The sequence below is a fragment of the Nansenia antarctica genome, assembly GCF_963989245.1.
Source record: "Nansenia antarctica genome assembly, chromosome: 12".
NCBI classification, from domain to species: Eukaryota; Metazoa; Chordata; class Actinopteri; order Argentiniformes; family Microstomatidae; genus Nansenia; species Nansenia antarctica.
Genome location: NC_137682.1, coordinates 15,889,282 through 15,916,102, shown reverse-complemented (window position 1 = coordinate 15,916,102; position 26,821 = coordinate 15,889,282). Strand labels below are relative to the sequence as shown.

General features: G+C 47.6%; 1 protein-coding gene across 1 annotated transcript; it reads right to left on the bottom strand.

Moving 5' to 3' along the window:
• Positions 1-13: 13 nt before the first annotated feature.
• On the bottom strand, positions 14-26,316 carry dennd4c (DENN/MADD domain containing 4C). Its single transcript, XM_080543401.1, has 33 exons — positions 26,012-26,316; positions 21,975-22,227; positions 21,314-21,383; positions 20,521-20,690; positions 20,055-20,296; positions 19,855-19,921; positions 19,621-19,679; positions 18,314-18,458; positions 16,856-17,031; positions 16,392-16,492; positions 15,844-16,062; positions 15,155-15,300; positions 14,865-14,900; positions 14,358-14,488; positions 13,742-13,874; positions 11,468-11,674; positions 11,208-11,336; positions 10,000-10,147; positions 9,422-9,568; positions 9,149-9,274; positions 8,301-8,441; positions 6,978-8,164; positions 6,514-6,709; positions 6,022-6,119; positions 5,619-5,794; positions 4,847-5,032; positions 4,489-4,660; positions 4,042-4,152; positions 3,776-3,913; positions 3,473-3,590; positions 2,916-3,069; positions 2,673-2,737; positions 14-2,346 (listed from the first exon to the last, which is right to left on the bottom strand). The coding sequence occupies exons 1-33, from the start codon at positions 26,308-26,310 to the stop codon at positions 2,210-2,212; spliced, it is 5,883 nt and encodes a 1,960-aa protein (XP_080399527.1). The 5' UTR covers positions 26,311-26,316; the 3' UTR covers positions 14-2,209.
• Between the last annotated feature and the right edge of the window lie 505 nt (positions 26,317-26,821).

The window sequence follows — 26,821 nt, the reverse complement described above, 5'->3', positions numbered from 1 at the left end:
ATTTATTGCAGCACAATTGTGTATAGACATTCACACCCATTCCACAGGACGGTAAAGGATCGATCCAACCATTTGTAAATAACAGTCTTTTCTGTACATCATCTGGTAAGCATGTCATAAGCTTCTAACCAGAAGGGAATTCTCAAATGTACAATGTCATAACATACATAGTGGAATCGCTTAGATGGGAGGTTAGTCAATAAACATCACCACAGCTATGAGTTAGAATTAATGTACTCTATGTTCTGCAATCCAAATAATCATGTGTTATAAGGAGAATAAATAGATCACTGATTATTTGCGGTATTCAAAAGATTGACAGATTTTGGAGATGAACAAGTGGTGCATTTGACTAATGGTTAAGTTGAATGAATAACCTCCAGGTTGTTAAGAGGCAGAACAGAGGATTCCTATCTGGAAGTCGTGTTCTAATCTAAGATGTGCAAACTGACAACATTAAAAATAAGAATCTAGTATGTATGTATAGGTCAGCTTCACTGTGGAAAAGGACCACCACCACCACCACCACCCATGTTCCCACAACTTTGTGTGGGTGTGTACGGCAGCTGCAGTGTTTCTAAATCTTGATACTTTCTGGAATGTCGTCTGGGCATATTTCCTCCTGTTTGAATACACTTACCATATTGGTATGAATGAGCCCTTTATGTGCCATATATATAAAGCTCCGATCGCTGCACATTGTCCAAGTTTCACCTTTGCAACTTTTCCATTTTAAAATCGATGGAAAACACAAGGCATGCTAACATGAATTAAGGCAGACTATAATATCATGTACACCTTAAAAACTAGCTTCTACTCAGTGAACAGCAGTTGCCCTTGATAGTTAAGATTTCAAAGGGAGACTTATTTCTATGCCAGAGCTATATCATCAGAGTCTATAATTAAGGAGTTACCCAAGCAGATATGTGAACAGATTTTTAATCACAGATGGAACATGTACAGTTTAACATGTACTGTATATGTTGCAGTTAAAAAATGAAGTTGTTAAAAACACACAAGTTGGACTGACTTTTGTCACTACTGAGGCACTGCAATAACTCTGCCATTGTTTCTGTTTCCCTGTTCGAGAGCAACTCTCTCGCTCTAAGGCATGTGACGAGAAGGGGAACCAAACAGCTGTGTTTCAGTAGTTTGGCGTCTCAATTCCCTTCCATGGTTACAGTTGATATTTGCCCCCAAACGTCTGGCTGAGTCTCAAGCATTAAAGGTATTTGACTATGCGACGGATTCTCTCCCATTGGGATTTCAATGTTGCAAGAAAACAACCTCTTATGATTTAAGACACGAGTGCAGGGTTTTGGAATGTTCTGGAACGGATCTGACTGATTGTCTGCAACCTCAGTCTGCTCCCATCCAACATTTACTGACACACAAACAGAGAAACCTAGTTCTCCAACAACTGCATTGAGACAAACACAATGACATGACATTCGTTGTTAAGACTGAAATCTGTAGAAATCATCGTGGTATCATGATTCCTCACATTGAAAAGGCAAACCCTAGTTTCCAAATTTTCCCCATGTAGAAAAATATATACAAAAAGAGAACTATGGACTGATTTTCTAAGAGATACCATTTTCTAAAAGTGCACATACGAACAGTGACGAGCATTGTTCTGTCTACAGGCAATGTTACGGGGTTGTTGGAGCACATCCTGGGACAAACAGACAGAGCTAGTACAAGGCTACTCTTGGATTGGGCAGTGACTAACACGTGTGTATGTGTGCGCGCGCACACACACACACACACACACACACACACACACACACACACGCACGCACACGCACACGCACTCAAAGGGATCAAGACACACTCTGTACAACCGACAATCATTCTATACACCATCTGTAAAGACACCGTTTCAAGACAGACAAGGCACTCCTCCGTGCTTTCCAAGCAATTTACATAAATAACAGGTTACAGGCGGACCCATGGAAAAGCTGCGTGAAGCAGGAGGCAAACAAATAAAAAATAAAAAAAGGCTTTCAGGAGAGGGATGAAAAGTACCATCTTTGGGCAATATTAAGATGTCGAAATTCACTGCACAAAATTCAATTCTCCCTTACACCCTGCGCCACCCGCCGTCCAGTTTACTCCTTCCCTCTTGTCTACTCATCTGTCTTCTCTCTGCCGTGTGAGTTAAGGGCCACAGGTGGGCGCTTCTCTGTCTCTCCAGCAGAGGGAGCCCTCAGATGACCGGTGCTCCGAAGCACTTGAGGCACCACTGGACACTGCTGATGGGCGGGCGGTCCATGTAGTGCAGGACCTTGAGCTGATCTTGGCTCAGCTCCTCATAAGCCAGACGGTACTCACGGTCAAAGGCCTCTGTGGGAGAGAGACCAGAAACAGCTCATCAGACAGATGCATGTCGAGTTGACTGAGGCTTAGTAACCATGGTTATACAGCTGGGACGCGAATCTGCTGCATGTCAAGATGACCTTTAGTAAAAGCCACTGGTTGATTGGAGCCAGAACTGAAACATAACCAAATTGTTTATGTTCCACCTTCTTTGTTATTTGCAAATGATTTGTTGTTGTTACAGTTTTTACAGTTTCTATTTCATAAAACATTTATGCCTTTTTCCAACAACAACATAAAACCATCTGTCTTTGTCTCAAACCACGGATCGTGCCATGATGTCAATCACTCACCCACGTCAATGTTCTCTCGGCCCAAAGCCACTAGTGCCAGGAACAGGATCTCCCTATAGATACTCCTGAGAGTGAGAGTGAGACAGAGAGAGAGAGAGAGAGAGAGAGAGAGAGAGACAGAGGGAGAGAGAGAGAGACAGAGAAGTCAATAGAAGTCTAACAGAGTCTATTGTCTACAAGGACTGAACAACTAACATGCAGCAAAGATAACTAAATGGCTGATCAACTGAAGGTGCTACTGACCTTTGGCGTTTGACCTCAGGATGTCTCTTGACCTCCCGGAGGAGCAGGTTGATGGGACCATAGACGTCGTTGGTCTGGATGCTCCTGACAACAGTGTTGAGGAGGGTCCGTGTCTCCTGGTGGTCCGTGGGGGCTAGGGTCCCCTTCTTCTCCACTGGGAGACAGCAAGTGTACACTGTTAAGGGGTGGCTGTGGCTAAACCGGTAGAGCCAATGTCTAATGATCGCAAAGTCGACCTATAATGGCTGTGACCCCTTGCCTAGATGCCCCCTCTAGAGCATAAATGCAATTCGCAATGACAAACTTTGAATCCCTTTCCCTTTCCCTTAACTGAGATTAATCATTCATAAGCATTATGTGATTGTCTGGGTAGTGTGGAAGTGATACTCTCAGAACAAAATTAAATGTTGCACGAAATGGGAATTTGAATTTGTACAGGCAGAACTGAGATAGAAATTAGTCCTACAACATTATCAAATAGTTACTGCTCGTTTGTGGCGCAAAAAGATCACCCTTTATATGCATGTGTGTGTGTGTGTGTGTGTGTTTAAACTCACACAGGGTCCTCCAGAGCTGGTAGAGGGGCTCCCCAGGCTCCTGGTGCAGGTTGATGTTGTCCCACAACAGCTGCACGTACACCTGCTTACTGTCCTGAGACAGGGACGTCTGGGGGAGCTGGACATGCACACGCACACGCACACGCACAAGACAGCAGTGAGAGCAGTGTTTAGTATTTCTTTTACCGTGGTTATTATTACCATTTGCTTTGGCGATATTAACTACTCTGTATGTCATGCCCAAAAAAGCTAATTGAATTGAGAGAAAAAGAAATAGAGAGAGTGAACGCTCCTCCGACTAACCTGTACTCCGTTGTTGCAGTGTTCTGAGGTGAGGATGAGGCCGGGCAGGTTACTGGGCAGGTCCAGGCGGCGGAAGTAGAACACCAGGTTCCAGAAGATGATGGGGTGCTGGCTCAGGAACTTGTTGGTGTAGATAACCTGACGGAGCAAAAACCAACGGACTGTATCAACAATATTGAGGATCGTCTTTTTTTTAAAAGGTAGGGTAATCGGTTCATTTATCACCAGTGTGTGTGTGTGTGTGTGTGTGTGTGTGTGTTCGTTACCTGGTCTCCCTCATTCTCCAGTAGGCTCTCCAGCTCCTTGCGCAGCACCAGGGGACTGAGGTAGGGCACAGACACAGGCGCGGGGTTGGGCCTCTTCTGTCCCAGGCCATCCTAGGATAACCCACAACAGAGGGCTTCAGTCTTGCATAACACCCTCCTCCCGCTTCTGACCATCCGTACAATACTGCTCTTGTTGCCCATACACATACTCCATTCACCACTACTTCCACTTGAGACAGTACCGTCCGTGTCCAAAGGGACTGAATACGTCCAACTAACATGCGGTTTTCCTCGGAGTTGCGACTGTAAAAACTGATCTTAATAAAAAAGTCAATGTTGTGGGAATTTGTTGTTGTTGTGCACATTGAATCATCGGATCTTGAGATAAGACGCTCGAGTCAAAAGTTGTGGGAACGTCCCGGGGACTTCCTAGACGGTGCTACTCACAGACGCCTCGTGCAGGCTGCAGGGCAGGCTGGTGGTGGAGACTCCGTGTCCGGGTCTCTGGACAGAGGAGTCCAGGCTCTGCAGAGGTCCGCCCACGCTGTTACTGCGGGTCAGAGATGAGCCCCTCTTCCCCGCTCCCAGGGGGTCCGACTGCACGGGCTCCGGCACCAGACTAAAAAAACACAATATATGATTATATACACACACACACACACACACCTGGTTATCAAAGCTTCACATTGGCATCATTTGGACATGCATCCATGCTCCATATCTATACCAAAACACCAAATAACATGCTATGTGACATGATTTCAGTTGTCAGGAAAGGCTAGACAGGCATCTTGTTTTAGCAGACCTCGTAGGTGTGGTGTCCTGGTTGGTGGGGGCTTCCCCTGACTGCTCCTCTGAGGATTCTGGGAAGCTGACGAGGTCCTGGGCGTCCCCTGCACCCTCCACCTTGACCTCGGCCGAGCCGGTCACTATGGGGTGGGTGCTGGCACTGTGGACGCTGTCTCTTGAGGCACTGGGCTTCAGGTAGAACCTACAAGGGAGAAATCAAATAACTATGACAAATGGCTTTGTGTAGGGGCTGGATATCCCCCCAAAAATGAATATAATATAATAAAGTTGAATAGACCTTTATTGATCATCTATTTGGTAATGAAGATGTCAATAGACACTTTTTCAGCTGTGCCAGTGTGTGCCATGGCTTACTAGCGGCCAGCAGTAAGGTGGCGAACGATGTAGACACATCAAATTCTCTGAATTCAACGTTTCTGGTAACTTAAGCACTTGACACTAGTATTTGTAAAAAAAAATCGCTCTTCAAATCTATTCGACTGTGTCGTAACAGCGAGCTAACTTGGAGTATGCTTGCCCACCCACGAAGTGCATTAGCCAGCTAAAGCACTTGGATGATAAGAACATCCTGCCCTCACTCCAAACCGTGGCCCTAGCCCCTCATAAGGACCAGCTGGAACGAGGAGGCTAAAAGCCCAAAGTCGTAAAGCACTGAATAGGTCTGGTGGAAGTGACCAGCACACACTGGCGCCCACCATGTAAGGCCTGCTGTGGAAAGCCAGGTAATGGCAGATTGAGAGGCAACACACAGAGGAAGACACACCCACCCAGTGGTGGTGCGTAGGTCGTGGAACTCCACATGTAGCAGGGGCAGGAAGGGGGTGCGGCACCAGGGACAGGTGGTGTTGAGGTTGGAGTCGTCGGCTGTCCAGCCGGCCATGATCTCCTCGTCATACACCAGGGCCTCACAGGACCGGCACTGAGAGCAGCTGGACATCAGCACCTAGAGGCCACACACACACACACACACACACACAGACACACAGACACACAGACACACAGACACACACACACACACACACACACACACACACACACACACAGAGACACACACACACACACACACAAATCAAATATCAATCACACAGAAAAGGCACTGTACCTGTCTGTGGTGTGTGTGTGTGTGTGTGTGTGTGTGTGTGTGTGTGTGCGCGTGTGTGCGTGCGTTACCTCCAGGGCGCAGTTCTGGTAGATGCTGGAGGAGCTAGCGTGGTGAGAAGATCCTTGCTCAGAGTCTGGACCTCTGCCTGGTCTTCCTGGAGTCAGATCTACACACACACAGGAATTCACTGACACTAACTATGATACACAGTAGATGGATTGATCTGGTATAAAGTCGTGTACGTCAGTCTGTTTGTATTCTCAATCAAACTTCATGCAATGCTTCAATAATCATGTAGCCTATTTATGCTCACTTTCTCAGTGTGTGTGTGTGTGTGTGTGTGTGTGTGCTTACCAATTGTGTGTGTGTGTGTGTGTGTGTGTGCTTAACGCAATTTCAGCCCTCTGTATGTCTGTACATATATTGGATTGTGTGTGTGTGTGTGTGTGCTTACCAATTGTGTGTGTGTGTGTGTGTGTGTGTGTGTGCTTAACGCACTTTCAGCCCTCTGTATGTCTGTACATACATGTATATTGACAATAAAGCTGACGTTGACGTACGTGTGAGGTGCGTCCCTCTCCCCGTGTCGCTGCTCCCGCTGCTGCTCCCCAGGCTGGTGCTGCTCTGGGCCAGGCCGTTGGACACCAGGCCTGGGACGGGGCCTCTGTGTGTGGGGCTGTCTCCCCCTCCCTCCCCAGACAACAGGTGCTCATCCAGCCTGGCAGGGAAACTGCCCCCGCCCTGGGCCAGCTCATCCTGGGGAGGGACAGCGGAAAGGATGATTTCTTTACTTTCTGTAGCCGACTAGAGTAGCTTCATTTTAAATGCATACTAGCATCTAACTGGTCCAAAAAAAAACTGAATGGGGGGAGAAAAAAAGAGAGACACACACTGCACACTGGGCTGTTGTTGTTTTCTCCCGGTGAACACACACACACACACACACACACACACACACACACACACACACTCACACACTCACACACTCACACACTCACCTCTCTGTAAACACACACACACTCACCTCGTCGTCGGAGTAGGAGTAGGCTGAGGCCACCGCCCCCCACACCTTGCTGGCTACGTTAGCCGCCGACTTCATGCTGGACTTCAGCACGTCCATCTTGGGTCCTGAGAGCAGGGCGTCCATCTTCATGCTGGAGATGGAGTTGATGACGGAACCCAGCGAGCCGCTCTGCGACGACCTGACCAGCGCCGTCAGAGAAGGGGACGACCTCGGACCCGGGCTGGAGGCGGCCGTCTTGGACTTGACGGCGAAGGTCTTGGAGCGCGTGACGGCGGCGGGACTGCGTTTGGGCGTGTCCCCGGGCGAGCCGGGCGACGGAGGTTTGACGGGGGGAACAGGGAGACTGGACCTCCGCTCCAGGGGCTGCTTGGGCGGGGGAGAGTCGGTGGCGTCTCCCAGGCTCTGGTGGAGCTCCATGCTGGAGGACTTGGCTCCCAACGGGCTGCGCAGGCTCATGTACATCTCGATCTCGTCGGCCAGGTTGCGGGACACGACGGCGGGCAGAGAGCGCGGAGGCTCCTGGCTCGTGACAGAGGCCGACTCCTCACTCTCCGAGACCAGTCGGGAGAGAGGATCAGCACCCACCTCCACATCCTCCCTCCCCGGAGTAGCCCCCTTACTCCCAGCCTCTCCCTCCTCTTCATCCTCTTCCCCCGGAAGAAATGTCTCTTCCCCCCCTTCTGCCTCCTCCTCCTCCTCCTCCTCCTCCTCCTCCTCCTCCCTCTCCCCTTCAGGCCCTTCCTCTTCCTTATCAAGGTCCGCCTCCCCCTCCTCAAGTGTGGGCATATCCAACGTCGGCGGCCACTCCTCTTCGGACAGTTTCCCCAGAGTCGGGCTCCTCCTCCCCTTCTCCGGCTCCTCCCCCACCAGGTCTTTGAAGAGGGCTTTGGCGGCGCTCGGGGGGGGCGGAGTGGTGCCGCCGGACAGGGCCGCGGCCAGGATGCGGGCGTCCGCTCCCATGCGGCTGGCGATGTTGTCCACGCCTTTCTCCAGCAGCATGCCGGCGCGGCTCTCGGCGCTGAAGCTACAGCTGCGCTCTGAGAAGGCCTTCTGACGCTGCTGCTGCTGCTGCTGCTGGGGCCCCTGGGAGCCGGCCTCCCCGGCCTCACCGGAGGGCAGGACATGGTCCTCCACAGGCAGGGCCACGTCCTCACTCTTACTGCGCAGGGTGAACAGCTTCCCAGGGCCTAGGGTACCACAGGGGACAACAAACATGTCTGCTGATTTGAACAAGCCTAACCATAAAAAAACTGTACTGAGATTTAGAGTACTTCACCACAGGGGAAGCTGGGTTTTTTCCAGTGACATTTGGGGACTCACCACCAGGGTCCACTCTGCCGGAGGCTGCGTCGAAGCTCCCGGTGGACAGCTTGACGATGCTGGGGGCCGGGGAAGGCACGTCAACAGGACTGGGGGGGTCGACTACCACCATCGCACTGTCCACTGAGCCAGCCAAGTCCCCCCCTGGGGAGATCAGCAGGGACATGGTCAGACACACACACACACACACACACACACACACACACACACACACACACACACACAATCTGGTATCTGACTAAACTACATCAAACTACGACAAATTCCAGTTCATGAATTGAAATCTACTAATCTACTTAATTGGATTCAGTTGAAATGGAATTGACTACAAATCCTGAGCACACAAACACACTGACATATTGCATGAGGATGGAGGCTGAAGTCAAGAATCTTTTTATTTTTTAATTATTATTATTATTATATATATGTTACGGTACATGTGGGAATACGGTGCATGTGGGAAAACTAGGGTTAGGGTTAGGTGCTACGTCGACTTGGTACATGCTGGCATGTCTAACCCTAACCCTAACCCCAACCCTAACCCTAACCGTAGCACCCTAGCACCTAACCCTAACCCTAACAAATATGAATCCTTTATTTAACCAGGGTAGTCATATTGAGACAGTAGCCTCTTTTTCAAATAAGCCCTGGTCAAGAAAAGCAGCACTTAGTGAAAAAAAAAAAGACACCACATACAGTATAAAAACAAACAAACAAACAAGCAACAGAAACAGTGAGCAGACACAGGCTATAAAAAGATAACCTAAGCACATTTGCATGTATAATTCAAAGTCTCTGTAAGAAAAAAAGAAAAGAATGCTAGAATATTCTAGAGACGCTGGTTTGGTTACCGTTGTGCTGTGCTTTGGGCATGCTGGTCAGGTCCGTGGCGATCGGGGGGGCAGCTGCTCGGGCAGCGTCCACTAGGTCCTGATGCAGCTCGTCTTTAGAGCCGTAGCCCTGATCAGACTGCCCTCCTGCGACACACACACACACACACACACACACACACACACACACACACACACACACACACACACACACACACTCTAAGACTTAGGCGTGCAGCTCAGGGAGGGCTGTGTGGTGATTGGGGGTTGTGAGTGGGCACAGGACAACAGTACCTTTACTACAGCGGTTATTGGTGGCATCCCCTATGATGAGGCTGCGGGCGAACAGTGTGTGTTCCTCTCCGTTGGCCTCGCTGGAACTGTCGGCACTGCCGTGGCTCAGCCTGTCTCCCTCGGTGCTCGCTGAGCCCACTGACGGTGCTGCAAAGACAACAGGCTTACATCACTTGTTACATCACTGATGGAATGAGCTTCCCACGGCTGTCAGAACTGCAGTCACTACCCATCTTCCGTCGGAGACTGACGACCCATCTCTTCAGATTACACCTTAACTGCTCTTCCTGAGACATCTACTACCCCCCAGCACTGTGTCTCCTAAGACTTCTACTGTCGCCCTTGTTCTGTTTCTCCAGTGTTTTATTTTTTTTATACGATTCACTTGCTTAGTCAAATGTAGCGATTGTAAGTCGCTTTGGAATAAGGCGTCTGCTAAATGCCAAAAATGTAAATGTAAATCACTTCCTGTGTCCCGTGTCATATTCAACAGGGAGCCTATCGGTGCAGAAACCCAATAAAAAAAAGTAATTGTGCTTGTCTGTCATGGGGCAACGGCTTCTGTAACGGCCTCTCACCTGTCGTGATTATAGTGGGTCTTTTCATGGCGGGCGTCTGCCGGAGTGCCTGTTTGAACTGGGCCACGCCCTGCACGACGTTCCGCACTTTGGTCCACATGAAGAGGCCGCTGCGGTTGGCACTGGGCCAGGGGCTCTCCAGAACAGCCTGGACGGGTTGAGTGGAGGACAAAAGAACAGACGCTTTACCTTAAACAAACATACCGTAAAAATGATTACAGTACCGACTCATGTTGAAATGTACTTACAAGGTATACCCAACATGTCTGACAAACTTCACATTTTTAGAGTGAACTATCCGTTGGAGACCAACATTCCGCAAAAATATTGGCAAATGCAAAACCAATTGAGAAACGTTTTGGATCGTTCCGGCTTGTGATTTTGTGCCCCCAGACGTTCCACTAGGATGTTGTTGTAGTAGTAGTAGTAGTAGTCGTATGGTTGTGATGTAAGTAGGGGGAAGACACAGTAAAGTAGGACCCTAGTAGACAACACTGCACTATCCAAAAGTCACATCTCACTCCAGAGGGGCGTTCACAGAGGGGCGTTCACAGTGGGGCGTTCACAGTGGGGCGTTCACAGAGGGGCGTTCACAGAGGGGCGTTCACAGAGGGGCGTTCACAGAGGGGTGTTCACAGAGGGGCGTTCACAGAGGAGTGTTCACAGTGGTGGCGACCGGCCAGTTGGACCCTTAGGGAAATAAACAAGTAGGGAACGGACAGAGTACAGCTTGCTTGTAGGGAAACTTCCCACCGCGGAAGATGATGTTATTCTTTCATTTGCACGTCTGTCTCTGTTGTCTTTTTGTATTTATGGACCGTATACTGATTAATGAACATCCTAAGACAACAGTGTGGGCTGGCCAATGCAAGAATAGCGTGGAACAGAGTGGAAACTAATGTGTTGGGTGTTCATTGAGGTCCCCCTTGGTGAAAGATGTTTCTTGTTTCTCCTGATATATTGTGCTTTTATGTCATTGTTTTATATATTGATTTCTGTACTGAACTCACATATTTTTTATGTGATGTTTTGATATTGTGTAAATGTTGTGGACAGAGCGCATGTGAAAAACAGGCCTTAGCTTAGTCTTAGTGTGTTTCCCCTGTATAAAGGTTAAATCATATAAGAAAAGAAAAGAAAAGAATGGCTAGGCTAGAAAGACCAAGCCTGGGAGGGTAGGCAAGCTGACTAGTTGTTGCGTCCACTACCTTGTTGTAGTATCCGTAGGTGATGGCGTTGGGCTGCACTCCAGCCTTCTTCATCTCCACCAGGACACGCACGGCCAGGACAGGCAGACTGTACACCCCACACAGCTGCATCACCACACGGTAACACACCTGAGAGGGACGGGGGGGGGTGAGAAGACATTCTCTCTCCATTTCTATCTTATTTTCTTTTTGCCATAGTGATTGTGCATGCATATGCAAACACACACACACACGCACACACACAGCTCTCCTGGTCTTACCTCATCCAGCACCTCCACCTCGGAGCTCCTCATCTTGATGAGGACGTTGTAGGCCTGCTGCATGGCTCGTACTTTGGACTGGGACAGACGCACCCCGGCAGGCAGACAGATGAACCACAGGCTGTAGCAGTGGCTGAACAGACACTTGGCCCACAGGGGAGGGTTGGAGTAGAACCGCTTGGCCATCTTGTAGGCCAGCTTGATCTCCTGTGTGACAGAGACAGTTGATACAGGTCAGACATTTTTTTAATGGGACAGTTCATGAAATACAGCGGCAGATGTTTATCCTGACCATGTGACTTGACCAGGAAATAAATGTGGATGACATTGACTGTACGAAATGGGAAATCTAATCGTGGAGTTCACGTCAGAATTATGCAAACTGGCTCTGAGGTTGGAGCCCTTGTGGTATTTCCTCGTAGTCAGGCCAATGCATGTGCATGTGACGTTCTGAATGCTTAAGCCCCTCCCCCCTCTAACTCTCGTTCTGGAACAATGGCCTAAAAATACTGCCATGGCCTCGTAGGATAGTCTCCCAAACAGCTCAGCTGCTACCTCTGTATCATGTCTCTCCACCTACCACTGTGTGTGTGTGTGTGTGTGTGTGTGTGTGTGTGTGTGTGTGTGTGTGTGTGTGTGTGTATGTGTGCGTGCGTGCGTGCGTGCGTGCGTGTGTGTGTGTGTATGTATGTGTGTGTGTGCGTGCGTGTGTGCGGCATATCTATATGCGACGCTTGTGGTGTGTGTGTTACGACATGTCGGTAGCTAGTAAAGCAGTGCTGTATAACAAACCAGCACAAGACCCTGGCTGGAAGAAACCAAAGCAGAGCCTGTTCCTGTTCCTGTTCCTGGGAGGTGTGCTGTGTGTTAGCCATTCATCTCCAAGGAAAGGAGCTCCACTGACCCGCCCTGACTCTCGCTCTTCAAACGTGTCCAAAAGAGACACCTGACGCACGCACAGTGGCTTTGAAGTCATCCCGCAACTGTCGTGTTTAACACCCCCATTGGGAGTAGCAGTATTCTGTTATTGGCACAAAGCCCATCAGTGTCAGAAGTGAAAGGGGCCTGTCCTGCTGTCTTTGAATAACTTGCTGGTGAGTGACTTATTCTAACCATGGCAGAGCTGGATAATGACTCAGCACAACCCGTGACACCTGATTGGCGGGGGGACAGCCGGAGCAGCCGGTTTCCTATGGGGATAACCAGAATAAAGAGCACGACTAATCAGGAGAAGTTGGATTTAAATTGACTTCAAACCTTCACGAGACAATTTTAAAGTCGGACTGGAAAATGGAGATCACTAAATGATACTCTGCCGTAATGCCCTAACTCGTCTCTTGAAAGTCAATTCTTGACTCTTAAGTTGTCTCTGAAATAACGACACTTTTTTTGGGCAGCATTGTAAATAGCTGTGACTGACTTCTGACTAGGGTTGGGTATCGTTTGGGTTTTATCCGGTACCGGTACCTAACCGATACTTTAAAAACGGTACCGTACGGTAATAACACAGTCGACAACATTAAACAGCTTTTCACTTTTTTATTGCTGAGGCACAATATATATTAGTTAAATATACACTCAAATTAAAATAAATGAAAATAAAACTCCTGCTGACTGAGGCACAATATACATATATATAATATAACAGTTAAATATACACTCAAATTAAAATAAATTAAAATAAAACTCCCACCTCAGCAATTCTTTTGCAAAAAGATCAGCATATTTGCCTTCTCTGGCAAAATACGACACCTCTCTTGACTAATTGCATGACCTGCATGAACCAGGGACCTCCGGAGTCGGGAAGAGTTACTCTGAAACTCTTATGTCTTCGACCACTAGTTTGTTTTGTGGCGCTGTTCCGACTTTTAGTACTTCAGCAAGCGGAGAAGTAGTCTCCGAAGACTAGAAGAAGTCTGACATGAAATTTAATAGGCGATGTCACGTCACGACTCAGTCACGTGTGACTGTTGCATGACACCGGACACCAGGGGGAAAAAAAGTAGAAAAGTACCGAAATGAGGTACCGAAATCTCCTTTGCAATTCGGTACGGTAAATACCGAATGTAAAGTAACTGGTACCTACCGGTACCGATTTTCGGTACCCAACCCTACTTCTGACATCATGAGATACAACAGTTGCACCTTCTCCAATCAAGACATGGCACTCCTGAAGTGTGCCCGACAGTAGAGTTTGTATGTGTATGTGTATGTATGTGTGTGTGTGTGTGTGTGTGTGTGTGTGTGTGTGTGTGTGTGTGTACTGCATCCCACCTGCTTGGTCCTCTTGGCCAGCAGGGCGGGGCTGCTGGACAGCATGGCCCCCGCTGCTCTGCAGCTCAGCGCTTGTCTCAGCTCCCTGGGCCGGTCGAACAGCTCCATCCTCAACCGAGGGAAACTCTTATAACTGAGAGAGAGAGACAAGAGAGATGCGGTGGGAAAGAGGGGTGGAGGGAGGGAGGGTAGAGTGAGAGACACTCTCACAACACACGCACACAAAATAAAATCCACAATTGCAATAAGCCAACACAGCCTTCCTTCCTGCCAACAGGCAAGATGCTTCTCGTAAGAGGCCAGAGAACAGCGAGTGCCTGGCACCTCTCTGGCCAGAGCTGGGCTCCGTCTCAAGGCTGGCAGCAGGTGAGTGATTGTAGTACAGTGCCAGTGACGAAGCCAACATGGAAGAAACTAGCCTTGAGGGGAAGGAGGAGAGCTGAAGCACAAGGGTTTCCTTTTCATGACAAGAACACGTCCCACCCTCAGCACCTTCCACTCCTCTTGAGATGATCGGTGCTATGATCAGTGCTTATGTTTCACACTGTGAAAACAGCCCAAGCTGCACTGGTGATATCAGTTAAGTGTGTGGTGCAGGTATATAGTCGTGTCTGACCTGTAGCGGGCAGGGGGATTAGTTCCATCCTCAATTGGGGGTTCGGGGGGCATGACGAAGACGGTGTGCTCACTCTTCTGAGATTCATCCAGCTCCATCAGCTTGGTGTCCTCTGATGACTCTCCTTCCACCTAGGGAGAAGAGGACATGTTCTCAGATTCCATGGACATGCACACACACACACGTACGCACGCACACAAACGCACACGCACACACACACTCACACTCACACTCACACTCACACTCACACTCACAGAGAAACAGCATTCTTTCCAACACAGTCTAAATGGCTGGATCAGGGCTGAGAAAATCTCACCAGCAACATTGTAGAAAATGTTCTGCAGCTCCCACAAAAGACATTCTCCAAATGAGAGAATCAGTGAAAAGGGGGTGTGTGGAAACTGGATGATGTTGAGAGAGAGAGAGAGAGAGAGAGAGAGAGAGAGAGAGAGAGAGAGAGAGAGAGAGAGAGAGAGAGAGAGAGAGAGAGAGAGAGAAAGGGATTACCTTGCCCTTGTCGGCGCCTTTATCGGAGGGAAAAAGCTGTGAATGGAACAAGTGAAAGAGAACAGATTGAATCAGAGGAAATTGGGCTTCCTCAGTCTCGCAGATGAGGAATGTTCATTTCTCCAATAAAACAACACAAAAAACAAAAGCTCTTTCACTGGGAGGGAACTTTTGAAAACATCACACAAACTCGGCTAGGAAAAGGAACCTCTGAAGCTGTTGAAGGGGGGCAGGGGACTGTGACAGCAATGGAATGGTGACAGCGTGTTCTCTGCCAGGACTTGGCTCACCTTCTCGATACAGTCGTCAAAGAAGGCCAGACCTGTGTCCTTATCGCTCACAAAGGTGCACTCCTCTATGAAGCGGATGAAGATCTGTGTCTTGGTCAGCTGGGAGTAGAACTTCTGGTGCGCACGGTCCCGGCTCTTCAGGAACCCTGGGGTCAAAGGTCAAAGGTCAAAGCAAAGGTCAACGTGCCTGTTCCATATCACAGGAAACATAAACGCTCTGTGAACGGGCAACACTGCGTCGTTAGGAATAAAGAAAGGGATATGTATTTACTATTGTCATATAACTTCCAGAATGCATTATGTGGGGAGAGTGAAGTTGTTGTTTTTTTAACCCGAACACATTCAGGTCAAAACGACCAGGACAGCTTCCGATACATCCAAAGTCATCTGTGCTGGTCCTGCAATATCCATTGACCTACCAGAATCTAAATAAGGATGTGATTCATTTTCGAGAAACATTACGCGGTGGATTTCTGACACACGTCGACACTTTGACTGGCAGTCCAGAGGCATCTTTCCTTGAAACTGTGCTGAATCCAGATTTAATGTTTTGTTTGTGTTGTTTTGGGGGGTTTTCGTTTTTTTTTTTTCTACATTAACCACACAAAACGTAACAAAACGTTGAGTACTTTGCACTGGATTTGACTGTAACATAGACAGAATCAATCATCCGTGCTCCATGATCCTACCTTGCAGGTCGTAGAGTGAGTCGGCGGAGGTGGCCTTCTCGGAGGGGGCCTGGGTGATGGGTTTGAGGTAGCAGCGGTAGCCCTTCAGGATGTTGGCCATGAAGCGCAGGAGGGCCTCCTGGATCTCCATCTCTAGAGCCGTCATCTTCTTGTGCCAGGTGAAGTCCGCCTCGATGGGGGTCATCTCGACCGCCAAGCCCTCCTGGGCCGTACGACGTACTGCGAACGCGACCATATATAGTATATTGTTTATGTTTGACATAAAAGGCAGTACATTCTATTCATTGAGGGTCGGGCTACGACAAAAGCCTGCAAACATTCCAGCCTTCCAAGACCGGTGGTGCCCACCAGTGCAGAAGAGCATTATTACTACTCCCTCACCAGCCAAAACAGGCTTTTACATTCAATTAGCAATCTAGCTACCATACTTAGAATTCCACCAAATCACTATAATACTATATTCAAATGGGTGTATTTTCCTCCATAGTTGACGAGACTTGAAGCAGTTGTGATATGAAACAGGGTGAGGGAACTGTTGTTGTTCATACCAATGCCCAGCTGGTGGTGCAGGCTGGTCAGGGAGTTGAGCAGGCTCTTGCAGGGCTTCTTTGGGAGGTTCTTCCAGGTACTGTTCCTCTTCTCATCAGACCTACAAGACACATGGAGCCATAAGAGTGGGAAGAAAATGTGAGCTTAGAATTATAAGGTTCTATCTCCGTTTAGGGTAGTTCAGAGATATTGAGCATCAAAGTTTTTACATTCCATTATGTTTTGTGAGATGGAACCTTTGTATTTGATTAATTACTAACAAAAAAATGGCAACATTTTAAAAAATAACACCACACAGGCATTAATAAACACCTAATGGACTATGTAAAAAACTCAATTTTGACAAAAATTGAGATAGAACCTTATAATTATAACGTCATGAAAAGACAAAGCACTAAGACAAAACGCTTCAGGATTCAGGGTTCTAGAGGGATTGTTGATATGAAAGCCTAAGTGTACTTACAGGTAGATAGTGTTGGTGTCAAGGTCCACACAGACCACATCCGGAGGAGGGTCATAAAGGTCAAAGTAGCGGGAGTCCACCCCGACGATGAAGGGACAGGGGGCGTTGAGGACACCGGCCAGAGAGAGGGGGCAGAGGGGGATGTACGGGCACTGCCACTGGAAGGGGAAGATCATCTGTAGAGAAGATGGAGAGAACCTCTTGATCCTCATGCCATTTATGTTTCAGAGGGTTTACACAAACGCCTCTATGCAATGACTTCTTACATCAAAAGAGTATAAATATATTGAAGAAAACGGACACTGATTAGGGTTTATTTATATATTTTAGTTATTCATTTTCTTTCTTTTTTTCAAATACATTTTATTTCTCTCTCAATTAGGCAAATATGCCACAAATCTCATGTAACAAACTGTACCTGTCTAACCGTCATCAATAATCACGGTTCCTGAACATGACCTCATGATATCTGCCCCACAAGTTTGTGTTCTTTGTTTGTTTATGTATGATGTTTTTCTGTTTGTGTGGTGTGTTATGCCTGAAATGTTGTTGGAAAAAATAAAGTATATACAGTATATGTGTGGTGGCCTGGGAAAACCCGTCGGATGTCGCTGGCGTTCGTTTGTGGCAAAGAGCAAAAATAGATGGAAATGTCCTATTTCGGCGATTTTGATATTATGTGGTATTCTAGTACTTGAATTCCATACTACATTATGGTGAATAAACATTTTAAGAAAACAAAAGAGAAAGTACTTATTTTTATGTTTTTGTGGTGGGTAGTTTGCTAGCGAAACAACGTCACGTTGAACGTGTCTCATTCTCAGTTAAGCAACGCACGCACACATGAGCGAAAGGAGAGACGATACTTCCACCTGTGTTATTGCCAGTTTACTGATGCTCACAATAAGCATAAAGTAATACAATCTTAACTAGAAGACACACAAATGGATCTGTCCCTCGCATACCGACGAGGCGAGCAGACTATCGCAAGCAGACAAACGAGACCGGCCGATCTGCATAGGCTCCTCCCCCGACCCGGAGGAGAAAGGAGTCGGGGGCAGCATGGGGGCAGCATTTCTCACCTTTCACTTTTTTTGACATGATACATTAAAATGCTCATAACTTTTTAAAATAAAGGGCTATCTCAGTCATTCAACCAGAATAGCTGAGAACTTCTAATTTATGGAAATATTAAAAAATGAAAATGTCAAAATGCCACCATGTGAAGGGTTTTCCCAGGCCACCACACATATATATATAGAGTATAAATATGCAATTTGGTACGGCAATGTGGAGGTAAAAAATAAGGACTAATGTACAGCAGAGAGCTAGAATACTTCATTTGAATTCTAAACCTTTTCGGTTTTAGAAACAACATCGGGGTGAGGCATTTCAATGAATAAATAACGATAAACGTTTTACGTGGGGGGGGGGGGGGGGGCAGTGTTTATGACTCACCGCCACCACAGCCTCGGCCACCCCAGTGAGCACCGCAGGTCTGAGGGAGTGGAGCAGGATCTTATTCTCCAGCAGGATGAAGTGCAGCAGCGTGGCACAGTTCTCAGAGCCCAGGTTCATCAGCAGGGTGCTGTAGTCCGCCCCACTGGGGGGAGAGGGGGGGGAGAGGAGAGGGGGGGGGGGGGGGGGTTGTAGAGGGAGTGGGGAAGGAGGGAAGCAGAGAGGAAGGGGGGGTGGATTAGACTCGACTAGAACCGGATAGGTCGACACAGGTTTGAGTCAGATATGGGGCAGGCGTCATTAACAGAAGGTTTGTAAACTGGTACACATGTCTTTGATACCATTCCTCATTCAATTCCATGCGTTACAATGTGCCTGTCCTCCAATTTCTTTTTTCTGAGTGGGGCAGTCCCACTCATATTTTTCATTTTATTGACAGATGCAGTAGATATTTAGACAGGAAGGATGGGTGAGAGAGAGAGGAGGGATGACATTCCTGGCCGGAATCGAACCGGGGACCCTGCGGTTACATGGTCAGCGCTTAACCCGCTACGCCACCTAAGCGCCCCTGTCCTCCAATTTCTACCCCCACCAGCCTCCCCTGGTGCAGGTGCACTAACATGGTATGGGTAACATAGGGAGTCGGGGCAACTCTGTATTCCAGAGTCACATCTTAAGAACTCCAGGTCCCACAGTGCAGCAGGATCAGTATTAGCCATAACTCGCCTGACAGAAGAGTCTCATGTTCCCCACTGGAACCAATACATAATACATGTTGTCCATAATAAATTCCTCTATGGGATAATACACTTCAAGAGGGTAAAGGTCTGCATAATGTGGAACATCGCAGGCTAATTGGAATTATGAAGTGTATTGGTAGCAGGTAACACTTCATAATGAAGCAGATGAATATAATGAAATGAGGAAAGTTCATCCCATTAATGTGACTTTTAAGTGCCTCCCAATATATGTTGAAATGGAGCCTCATTTTACTCCAACAGCTGTTTCAAGTGTGAGAATTTGACCTCTGGGAAACTGACATGGATGAATGTGTTTTGCATTAGTGAGCCAGGAAAACCCAAAAAGATGACTGCTTTTATAACCCACGCTATTTCCTCTGGAAACTCTTGTCGTTGCTGCTCTGCCATAGTAACTGGGATCTTTTTTTCCTCTCCTTGTTGCTGGAACCTAGAATAGCCTATCCAGTCTCCAGACTTGAAACACTGCTTATTAAACATACAGCCGATACTACGACTTATGTGTTCGAGTGAACTACGGCTTAAAATGTGCTGCTAACCCGATCTTACCTGAGCGGCAAGGGAGTACACACAGGCTGAGAGAGCATCAAGGTGTCGTGTGCAGAAAGCTGAAGGAGGGGAAAAAAAAAAACGGTCACATGTTACCCCCCCTGTGACACCGGCAGGATGACTCACACACCAATCGCAAACACATTTACAGCAAAAGGTGTTGATACAGACGTAATATGCATACACCCACTATTATAGGACACCAAATCCAATACAAAAAGACAGACGTCTTACCTGGACCAAGATCCGGGGCCTTTGAGGGGAGGGAAAGGACACGTTGTGCATGAAGTGCGAGATGTGCCTGTTGGCGGGAAAAAAACAAACAAACAGACAAGACAAGTCACATCAACACATCTGCCAACACTCCACTTATTACACATCCTCCTCCAAACAAACCCCCCCCGCCCTAGTCCCTCGGCTATACGCCGACCTACTTTTCGATGGGCAGCGGGTGCGGGCCTGAGACGGACAGCTTGTAGAGGAACATGAGGAACTTGCGGAAGGACTCGAAGAAGGGCCAGCGGGAGAGCAGGCAGATGCACTTGTTGGTGTTGACCGTCCGGTTGGGGATCATCTTCTTCTCCACCATGGTGAGGAGGCCCAGCTGCAGCTTCTGCTTCTCGTTCAGCAGGTCCACCGGGTAGGGCTCGTAGAACTGGATGGCTGCGCCGTACACCTGGAGACACACACACACACACACACGCGCACACAGACAGACAGACAGACACAGACAGACACACAGACAGACAGACAGTCACACAGACACACAGACACACAGACTCAGTCTTGCATATTTTTTTCGACCAAGGTTATGTCACACACACACACACACACACACACACACTGGTAATGTGCAGATAAGAGATCTGAAGAGAGGGCAGTAAGTGATCCTTAACACACCTTCTCTCCAGAGGAGATGGTCAAGACGAAGGTGGAGAACACAGGCAGAGGGTAGCGTGTGTTGGGGGCCCAGCACTCTATCTTGGCTCCCATGGGCAGGCAGAACAAGGGCACAGACTCAGAGAGAGGGAAGGACTTGTAGTCTTCCTCCGGGTAACGGAAGATGAGGCCTGGAAGGGCAGAGGAGGCAAGACGAGGGAGGGGAGGAGAGGACATGAAGAGGGTGAAGAGGAGGGTAGATTCTGGAATCAGATCAACCTTTTCATTCATCAGACTTTCACATGAATCTGTCAGAGAGCTGAGATGGAGATACTTTTCAAAGAAAAGCTACACTTTGTTGATCAATGTGTTGTGAGGTGTGTCAGAGAAACTCTCACACACCCGCCCAGCACACACGCAAGCGCATGCACATACATAGAGAAATACAGTGACCGCAACATCAGACATGGTAGGAAGTGCTGCTGTCTATGATGAGAAAACAACTTCACCCCCCAGGAAGAAGGCCTAGTGGAGATAAAGCCTTGTGTGTGTGTGTGCGTGTGCGTGTGTGCGTGTGCATGGGTGCGTGCATGTGTGTGAGCTAACACCCTGCACTGACCTCAGAGAGGAGCAACATCGGGCCAGGCATGAAGAGGATTGCCAATAAAGAACACTGGTAATTGTGTTAGGAGTTCTGAATAGCCTTGAGACATTCCTGCATGAGGCGGTGCACTTCTCTAAACTCTATATGGATGCTTTGTGATTTAAAAGTCGATGTTAAGATAGGGGAGGGGAGACATGCGTAAAGACTCACCGGCTTTGTAATTGATGGAGTTGGACGCAGACACTGACTTCTTGTAGCACAGGAAAACACTGGAGCCCCACTGGAGGAGAAACACAAAGGATGGCATTGGGCCCAAATGAATGTCATATCGTATTTCAACTGAAAAGCAAAGTGTCCGCATCCAACTCTTATGAATTCGACACTACTGCAAGCTGGGAAATAGAGCATCATAATTGTAGGATAATGGTAAATGGTAAATGGACTGCACTTATATAGCGCCTTTATCCAAAGCGCTTTACAACGGCCTCTCATTCACCCATTCACATACACATTCACACACCAATGGCGGCAAGCTACCATGCAAGGCGCCGGCCCTCTCACTGGGAGCAATTTGGGGTTCAGTGTCTTGCCCAAGGACACTTCGACATGTGGCCAGCCGGGGCTCGAACCACTGATCTGCCAACCTTGCGATCATTAGACGGTGGCTCTACCTCCTGTGCCACAGCCGCCCCAGATAATGACCATCACCTCACAAAGACCATGCCGGTCAAAACCTTGTGTGACCGTTAATAAAAACCAAAAGATAAATTGAAGCAAGCAAACAATAGGCTTCCTAATATTTTTGAACTGTATATTTGTCCAACTACGGTGCCATTATGTAGACACTATCTGCACCCTTGGCCTAACTCACCATGCCACAGTTGAGGTTCTTGTCCACCTTACAGAAGGTGTGTGGGGGCGTCTCTCCCTTGCTGGTGACGATGACGCAGATGTCTGTGACGGCCAGGGAGTTCTGGGGCTGGACGGGCGGGGCGCGGCGGAAGGTGATGAAGATGCGCTGTGAGGTGGCAGAGCTGTTGTTGACATTGGCGCAGCGGCCGTACGGGGTGGCCTGGATGATCTCACAGCCCTGGATGAGCCGCTCCTTTCCCTCGTAGAGCACCCTGACGCAAACAACAATGTCAGCCGTTAGAAACATGCACGCACACACACGCACACACACACACACACACACACACACACACACACACACACACACACACGCACACACGCACACACGCACACACACACACACACACACACACACACAACCTTGTCCACCTCCTAGCAGTTTACTTTGTATGAGGGCTGAACAATGGACAATAAAATCCCCATGACATTGTATCAAACTAGAGTGGCAGGGCTCTAGCTGAGTTAACCTTGAGACAAGTTTCACAAGGTCTGGCCATGTACATACTGTACTGTGTAGTCAGAGGGCTGACTGCAAGTATGCATAACCTCTATGTTCTAAAAACATCTTCATTTCTGCCCCTGAGACCAAGCATGAGGCCATACTGTAGCTGTCCTGCAGGCAGCAATAGTCAACTCTCTGAGAGCGTTGCACTTTGAAACGGACTTGGAGTGAAGTGAAACTGAAGTTGGGGAATATGTTTTTGCACTGTTAAACATCCTGCATAGAGAAACAACGCAAGGGGGAACCCAGTCAGACAGAGACTCATGCCTTTGCCCATGCTGCTACCCTTTGACCTTTGACCTGCATTCAAAAGGCCACAGAGTCAACAAAGTGCCAGGAAGCTGAGATGGCAGATAGCAGAGTGGTACAAAGTGCTGGCAGGGGAATGACTTAGGACCTACACATACAGCCAGTACTTGGACCAGGCCTCTCTCTCTCTCAGCACTGAGTCTGTCTGACATACTGCACAACACACTCCCATGGGATTTCAATAGGCTTTTTGTCAGGGTTAAAAGATCAAACGTTTTTTGTAAGGTTTTAGAATCTGTTTGCATGATACGTAGGCCTAGTTTTTGGACTTCAAACATAAAAAGACAGGAGGAACACATTCAGTGTGGGTGAATCCCACCCACATCTGTCTGCACCTCAGAATGTCATGTCAAAACAAAACACAAACATGCAGTGAAAGCAAAAATGAAAAGGGAAGAGAGTGGATATTTTTTCCATCGGTGGAGGGAATATCAGTGGTTTTCGTCTCACAAAAGAGTGTCTAGTTTCTCTTTCAGCCCCCTCCATAACCTCCTAAAGTGAACAAACCAGACCTCTGTAGCTCGACGTCACAGACATTTCAGACTTCCTCTCACACAGGTGTGGTTGCAGAATCTCTCTCATCTCTTCCCTCACTGTCAAAACAAGGTCTAGGCTGTACAGATTTGTCTCTAAACGGCCCTCTGGTCTAAGCCTAAACCACACTCAATAAACAGTAAGTTGCACTGCAACCAAGTGTGTAATGTGATCTGCATTACTTTAAAGGCTCATACAAAGCTCTTCCTTTGTTCATGCAGTTAAAAGCTCAACATGAACGGCAAATCAGAGACCAATATGTCAACTTGACTCTTCTCAGAGAAAATATACATGATGACTGGCAATCATGGCTTCCTATTTGTGAAACAGAACTTTGCTAGCTTACAGTATTTCAAGGGAAATTACGTTTGTGGTCAGCACTGCCTGTATCTTAGGGACAAAGTTGGTTTTTTTCAGCGAGCCTTTAATGAGTCACTCCGTCCTCTAAGCAGAGCACTTCCTGGTCGGCCTCTCTTCGCTGGGAGGTTAGTCACACGTAGATGACTCATCTCAACCTCCCAGACAGGAGAGAGCAAATGGAAACGGCACATTAAGTAGGTACAGTAGCTACCAATGTGTTCAAGCTTTACACAACAAGGAGAGGTTAACATCCGCTGCCTGAGCTAGGGTTGGGCTATGTATTGTGTGCTTATCTTTAAGCGATAGTGCGATCTTTAGTGCGATATGGGTGTTTATAAGATTTCAGCATACAGCTATGATACTTACACTACCTCTCTACAGGCCTAAACACATCAAAACAAAAAATGCTGTGCTGTTCTGTTTAAAAATGGCTGCAATGCACCCTGTATCTTCCCACAGCATAGGCAGGCAGGCACAGCCAAGAGACTTGCGCCCTTTGTACCAAACCTCAAAGCCAGTGGAATCTTGGGAAGGTCATGGGAGCAGGGGGGCACTTTATATGACATGAGGAAGACACACAGGATTGAGGGCCTCATGCTCTCTGGCAGCCAGCACACCATTCATTACCAAGGGCAGCAAGAGACACTGACAACAGGCCATGAGGACAAGTGCCAGCAAAGCCTAATCGACACACAAAAACAAGTCCCAATGGGAACAGTCAGTCATGAAACACTGAGGCCCAAGCAAGGACATTGGATTTCCAGAGCCGAGGATAGCAGAAGGAAGGATGAATATTTTATAGACGCCGGTCGATTTTTTTTCTCAGCCATTCTTATGATGAGGCTCTCTGACAGGGATGAATGGCATGTGGAACAGTCATCAGCCAAGGGCAGAGATGGATAGAGGCCCCAAGCACAGAGCCAAAAATATTCATTGACCACCCCCCCTTGTCCAACTTGAACTGGAACCCCTCCAACATCAGAGGCAGCCACTGTAACAATCCCATGGTGCAACACCTGATGGGGCCAGCAGTCCATGACATGTGTATTGACCAAGACCCATACACTAAATCACTACTATTACTAACACTAAGCTTCAGTTCTTCTCAAAAGACGGTTTGTTGTTTTTCACCCTGTGGATATTACCTTACTTATTATATGGAGTAACGTTGTGTTAGGATAAAAATGGGTTTGTATCACTTTTCAATAATATTGTGATAGCTAGCTACATTAGCTTCGAGATGAAGCCTTGGGCCATTGATGAAGGGCTTAGGTTTTGTGCCAGTGTGTGGCCATCTGTCCATCTCACAAAACTAAAGGCAGCTTGCCAACAAATAGAATCAATGTCTCCTAAGTTTAGGTAATAATGTCACATTGGAATCTCTTAAGTGCAAGTCTGATTATATTTTCTCCACTCCTAGAAGATGTCTAAGTGCCCCCTCCACACACACACACACACACAGCCAGAGTATGATGGTGTACATTCTCAGAGGAAACACTTGACATTTGATCTGCTGTTTACACTTAACTCACTGAGGGTTGCAGGGCCATGTGAGTTCCACTAGATATTATCCTCATATCAGTGGTAATATACACAAAGATATGTCATTTTTACAAATATTTTAAACTTAAAAGTTCTCTTATAGCCATCATAGATGGTTTACTAAGGCTGAAATCAATATATTTATATAGCCAAGGCTGATATATATTTATATAATCAAGGCTGATATAAAAGTGATTTGCTGATACAAATGTGGCATCACCTCATGGCTACCCTGCAAATAGCATGGCAATGAGATCTATGGAGAACTTATAAAGGGTGTATGAAGGCTTCATTAAACCTTTAAAGTTATACTAATTTCTTTAAAAGATGAAATGGTGGAGGTGGGAGTAAGGCTTTGACTGTCAAGTAACTGGAAACGAAAAAGTTTGAACTAACAGTGTCCTGAAATGAAATAATACCGGCTACTCTTGCAGATACATGAATGCCACAGAAATGAAATTATTCATTTCACAAATGGGAATATATTCATTTCAAAAGAGCGAATAAAACTGTGCAAACACTGAATAGCACTGTATTATCTAGGCAGTATCAGACAGAGGGGCTATAATAGCATAACTAGTATACGTCTATCTATCCTTAGTGTCATGATTAAAGAAGGGGATTTAGGATCAAATTGGTTTGCAGCTCTACTGAAGGCTACTATCACACACACACACACACACACACACACACACACACACGCGCACATGTACACACACACACGCACGCAGACATAGACAGACACTTACCCAATGTCGATGAGCGGGGGCTTCCCACGGCACCTCTTGTAGCAGAGGAAGAGCTCGGGACTCTTGAGGCTGCCATGGTTGAGGTTGGCCTGCTGACTACTGTAGGTGGTCTCGATGCAGGTGAAGCCCTCCGGCACCGTCTCGCCTGCTGACTTGTTGATGACGGCCAGGTCGGTGATGGGAGCTTTAGGCCCGCTGGACTTGGTCTCCGACAGGTCCTGTTCCAGAGGGGTGGACTTGTCTGTCAGCCCGGCTACCACAAAGTAGTCGGTCACACGGTGACCGTTGTCCTCGATCATGGCTGGGCGTGCCTGGGAAAGGAGAAGGGAAGGGGGGGAAATAAGGTTAAAAAGGTGAGAAATGGGGAACAGTTCCTGTCCAGAAAATAATCTCTGACCCCTGCACCTTCAGTGCTTGCAGATGAAGGAATCATATCAGTGGAAGCTAAATAGCGACGGCTCCTCCTAGCCTTCCAATTGGGCTTCGGGGCCATCCGCCATATAACACATTGGGGCTCTGAGAACTGGCAATAGACACCAGTGTGGACATTATTGCTGCGGTGAAGGTGCTGCCATAGAGATAGTCCTTATATCACTGTTTCAACATGTGCTGTGCCTTCCAACACGCAGATGGAATCCTTAATGATAGCCTCTGTCATCCAGTGCCTCAACAGTTTAGCCCTATACAGGCACTGACAAACTAAGAAATGACAAGTGGGTGTGAAGGGACTGGGTTTGTTCCCAAACACTCCTTTCACTGTATATCACCTTACAGGCCTTGAGACTAGACATGGAGAGTTAGAGTTTTTGG